The sequence below is a fragment of the Lytechinus pictus genome, unplaced genomic scaffold, assembly GCF_037042905.1.
Source record: "Lytechinus pictus isolate F3 Inbred unplaced genomic scaffold, Lp3.0 scaffold_56, whole genome shotgun sequence".
Taxonomy (NCBI): Eukaryota; Metazoa; Echinodermata; class Echinoidea; order Temnopleuroida; family Toxopneustidae; genus Lytechinus; species Lytechinus pictus.
The window spans coordinates 21,590-26,367 of record NW_026974176.1 but is presented as its reverse complement, the minus strand read 5'-3'; the positions used below and the strand labels follow the sequence as shown (position 1 = coordinate 26,367).

At 44.9% G+C, this 4,778-nt stretch overlaps 1 protein-coding gene across 1 annotated transcript; it reads left to right on the top strand.

Moving 5' to 3' along the window:
* The first annotated feature begins 233 nt into the window (after nucleotides 1-233).
* LOC135158562 (uncharacterized) lies at nucleotides 234-4,160 on the top strand. The gene has a single exon (XM_064115448.1). It carries the CDS (start codon nucleotides 234-236, stop codon nucleotides 4,158-4,160), a length of 3,927 nt encoding a protein of 1,308 aa, XP_063971518.1.
* The last annotated feature ends 618 nt before the right edge of the window (nucleotides 4,161-4,778 follow it).

The following is a 4,778-nucleotide window of genomic DNA, read 5'->3' as shown; positions in this document are numbered from 1 at the left end:
TGGCCAACATTCCAGAGTTGGAATACACCAGGTTAGAAGAGGCGAAAGTAAAGTCAGCACCTCCGAAAGGGAAGACCTTTCAAGGTCGGTCACTGTCTACAACAGCCGCACATGGAAAGGAGTATTCGTCATGTCCTTACTGTGATAAGGACCATCACATCGATGACTGCCCAGAGTTCAAGCAGATCTACTACAAGGATAAGAAGACGTTCTTCTTCAAGAAGTATCTGTGTATGGGATGTGGCCAAAGTAGCAACCACCTTGGGAAGGACTGCAAGCAACGCCGGGAATGTAAAAGGTGTAAGGGAAACCACTTGACATGCCTACACCGACAGAAGATAGAAAAATCATCGGCTAGCTCAAACTGTACCAACATCTGCGATCTTCCTGACCAAGATGGAAAGGACCATTGTATGATTGTGCCGGTTTGGGTGAGGCAAGCTGATGATCCATCAAGGGAATTCCTGGAATATGCGATCCTCGACGACCAGTCCAATGTTGGATTTGTCTCCAGTGGTCTTTGCGACAGAATGGGTGTTAAAGGACCTGAGACTGATCTTTTGCTGACAATAATGCACGAGAGTGCTCGCATTAGCTGTCAAAAGATTAGTGGTCTTGAGGTCTTGGACTTCCAGAAGTCTACAGTTGTCCAACTCCCGTCCTGCTACACCAGACAAGAGGTTCCGGCCAAGCGGTCACAAATTCCCAAGGCAGAAGTTCTGAGGAAATGGAGGCATCTAGCACCAATCGCAGATGAGTTGATGCCATACAACCCGTCAATTAAGGTTTCCTTGCTCATAGGAAACAACTGTCCTAGAGCAATTCGACCCCGAGAAGTACTCGCTGGTGCAGAAGACGACCCGTATGCGATGAAAACCTCACTCGGATGGGGCGTTGTCGGCAGAGTATGTCAGAGTTCTCAAAGTGATGATGCCGTCTGCCACAGGATTCAGACAAGTGAAGGATATCCCCACTTGGTGCACTCAAGCCAAGCAAAGGAAGTGTTTGCACCAGAGTCTGTACTGAAGATCTTGGAACGAGACTTCCAAATGACAAGTCCAAAAGGAGCTCCACTCTCAGTGAAAGAAACAAGGTTCATGACAATCTTGGAGAATGGAATCCGCAAGAGAAGTGATGGACACTACCAAATGCCCTTGCCCTTGAAGTCAGATCAGGTGACCTTTCCTGACAACAAGATTCTTGCTGTTAAAAGATGGAGACAGCTATCTGCAAGATTTAGGAAGAACCAGAAGTTTCTGGATGACTACAAGACCTTCATGGATGATGTAATCACCAACTACGCAGAACGAGTACCAGATGACTGCTTAAAGGTGCGAGATGGCAGAGTAAACTATATTCCGCACACAGGGGTGTACCATCCTCACAAGCCTGACAAAATCCGTGTTGTATTCGACTGTTCAGCAAAATTTGAAGGCGTATCCTTGAATGATCATCTTCTGCAAGGTCCTGACCTGATGAATGGACTACTTGGTGTTCTGTGCCGATTCCGAAAGGAAGAAGTTGCCTTCATGGCTGATGTGAAAGGAATGTTCCTTCAGTTCTACGTAAATGAAGAAGACCGGAACTTGCTGCGGTTCCTGTGGTATGAAGGCGGTGACGAAACAAAGGAAGCTATTGAATACCGGATGAAGGTTCATCTCTTCGGAGCAGCTAGTTCTCCAGGATGCAGTAACTTTGGACTGAGAAGGGCAGCAACAGATGGCGAAGAAGAGTTCGGTTCAAGTGCAGCAGAGTTCATTCGCAGAGACTTCTACGTAGATGACGGTCTTAGTTCACGACCTACTGCGGAAGAGGCTGTGCAGCTGCTGAAAAACAGTCAAGCAATCTGTGCAAAATCAGGACTGAAATTGCACAAGATTGTGTCTAACAGCAGAGAAGTTCTGAAAAGCTTTCCAGCAGATGAACGAGCAAAAAGCCTGCAAGACCTGGATTTAGATGTCGACAAGCTTGTGCTGGAAAGAGTCCTAGGAGTGTCCTGGAACATTGAGATAGACACCTTCAACTTCAGGGTGCAGGTGAAGGCGAACTCATTCTCCAGACGAGGTGTTCTCTCATCGATCAGTTCAATCTATGATCCAAGCGGCTTTCTTGGTCCAGTAGTTCTTAAAGGCAAGAGGATTCTCCAAGCTATGTGCAAACAGAACATGGACTGGGACGAATCTATGACCGATGAACAGCGTTCAGAATGGGAGAAATGGCTGCTTGATCTCCAGCATCTAGGTGACCTCCAACTCAAGAGATGCTACAAACCAAGTAGGTTCGGCAAAGTCAAGCAGGTAGAAGTCCACCATTTCTCTGATGCCAGTCAGGATGGGTATGGGCAATGTTCATATCTCCGTCTCATCAATGAGGATGACAAAGTGCATTGTTCATTCGTAATCGGAAAGGCCCGAGTTACTCCATTGAGACCAATTACCATTCCAAGATTGGAGCTAACAGCAGCAACATTGTCAGCCAAGAGCAGCACATTCCTGAAGTCGGAACTGGAATACGATTCTGTGAAGGAGTTCTTCTGGACAGACAGTAAGGTTGTTCTTGGATACATAAAAAATGAAGCCAGGCGGTTTCATATCTTCGTTGCCAACAGAGTTCAGACAATCCGAGAGCAGACTGACCCTGATGCATGGTACTATGTTGATACCAAGGAGAATCCTGCTGATGGAGCTTCTCGAGGAATCTCAGCAAAGGAGCTCACTTCTAGCCACTGCTGGTTTCGAGGCCCAGATTTCCTGTGGAATGATGGTTTGTTTGCACCCCCAGGAGATGATCCATGTACGGTAGATGACCACGACCCAGAGGTGAAGCATGCCTCAGTCCTGAGAACAGAAGCAACCACCAAGGTCAGTACAGGGCAATTTGAATCCAACCGTTTGAATTGCTTCTCCAGTTGGCACTTTGCCAAGAAGGCAGTAGCCAGATGTATACAGCTGAAGACGAGTCTGAAGAAAAGGGCTAACCAGCATACCAGAACGAGGTCTAGATCAGTGGAAGCAACGATCCCTAAGGTTGTGACAGTGAGTGAGCTACAGGAAGCTGAGAAGGTCATCATTAGAGGTTTACAACAAGAAAACTTCCCGCAGGAGCTGCAGATTCTTAAAGAACTAGATAAGACAGGAGAAATGAGTAGACATGAAGTACCTACTCGAAATGCGGCACTGAAGAAAACCAGTGCCCTCTTCAGATTGGACCCGTTTCTAGATGATGACGGGGTGATTAGAGTCGGCGGCCGGATACACCGCGCCAATTTGTCCAGTAACATTAGACATCCAGTGATTATTCCTCGTAAGAGTCATGTCACAACACTGCTGATCCGAGATGCTCATCACAGGACCCAACATAGTGGTAGAGGCATTACTCATAATGAGCTACGTCAGAGAGGATACTGGGTGATAGGAGGAGTGTCTGCAGTTTCACAATGCATCTCGTCCTGTGTGACATGTCGACGATTGCGAGGACAGCCCCTCCAACAAAAGATGGCAGATCTTCCAGAAGAAAGAGTTGAGCCTTCTCCACCATTCTCGTATTGTGCAGTGGACTATTTTGGACCCTTTCTTATCAAGGAAAGACGGAGTGAAGTCAAGAGATATGGTGTGCTCTTCACATGTCTGTCTTCAAGAAGTGTACACCTGGAAACTGCTAACAGTCTTAGTAGCAGTGCCTTCATCAACGCGTTGCGGCGTTTCATGAATCGACGGGGTGCTGTAAGGCATCTACGCTCTGACCAGGGTACAGCATTCGTTGGAGCCAGAAACGAGTTGAAGGAAGCGCTGTCTGAAATGGACCAGGGAAAGGTACAAGAGTACCTGCTTGAGAATGGATGTGACTGGATACCATTCAAGATGAATGTGCCCCATGCCTCTCATATGGGTGGAGTTTGGGAGAGGCAGATTCAGTCAGTGCGACGTGCACTAGAGCCATTGCTGAAATCATCTGGGAGTCAACTTGACGATGAGGCCTTCAGAACATTCATGACCGAAGCAGAAGCCATAATCAACTCCAGGCCATTGACGACAACCAATCTAAGTGACAGTGAAGCACCAGAACCACTGACCCCTCATCATATCTTGACTGCCAAGCCCAAAGTCATATTACCCCCACCAGGAGTCTTCCAGCGCGAAGATGTTTACTCTAGGACTTAATGTTAATTTCACAATATAAGATTGAGCTAAAAGAATTTTAAAAAGATAATTAATACATTATTAAATTTTTATCCAGATCAAATAATTGGATTGTTTGGTCTTGTATTAAATATCTACGAAACCTGTGCATTTCGTTAAAAGTCGACAGTGTGATTAAACATTTATAATACAATCATGTCATGCTCTTATTCTGCAGAACAGTTTTTATTAAGCATTTACATTTTGGAACGTAGTCTTACTGTGCCTGTAAACAATAAATGGTGTAACTTAACATGAAAACACAGTCTGGCTTTTTAATGCATTTCTATGAACAGAAATTTGCTTAAAACGTTCACACGGCTCCTCTTTTTCTTCTTTTCTTACATGCATTTGCAAAAGCATTATCCTTGCACTCCATATAAATGCTTGTTTAAAATACATGTACGTGTGAGCTTGTTAAGATTATTTCTTTTTCCATTGTAAATGCAGTACTGTAATAAAATTCATTATTACCGAATACGATGTGTATTATTGCTGAGAGAAAATAAAAGCTGTTATAAGATATCATAAATATGTACGACCTTTTTTTTTACTTCGATGATAATACAAAAATACTGAAAGAGTTGCTTTCACAATTTG

Coding starts and splice junctions, on each gene's coding strand:
- LOC135158562 (XM_064115448.1), top strand. CDS start 234: ATGGGATGTGGCCAAAGTAGCAACCACCTTGGGAAGGACTGCAAGCAA.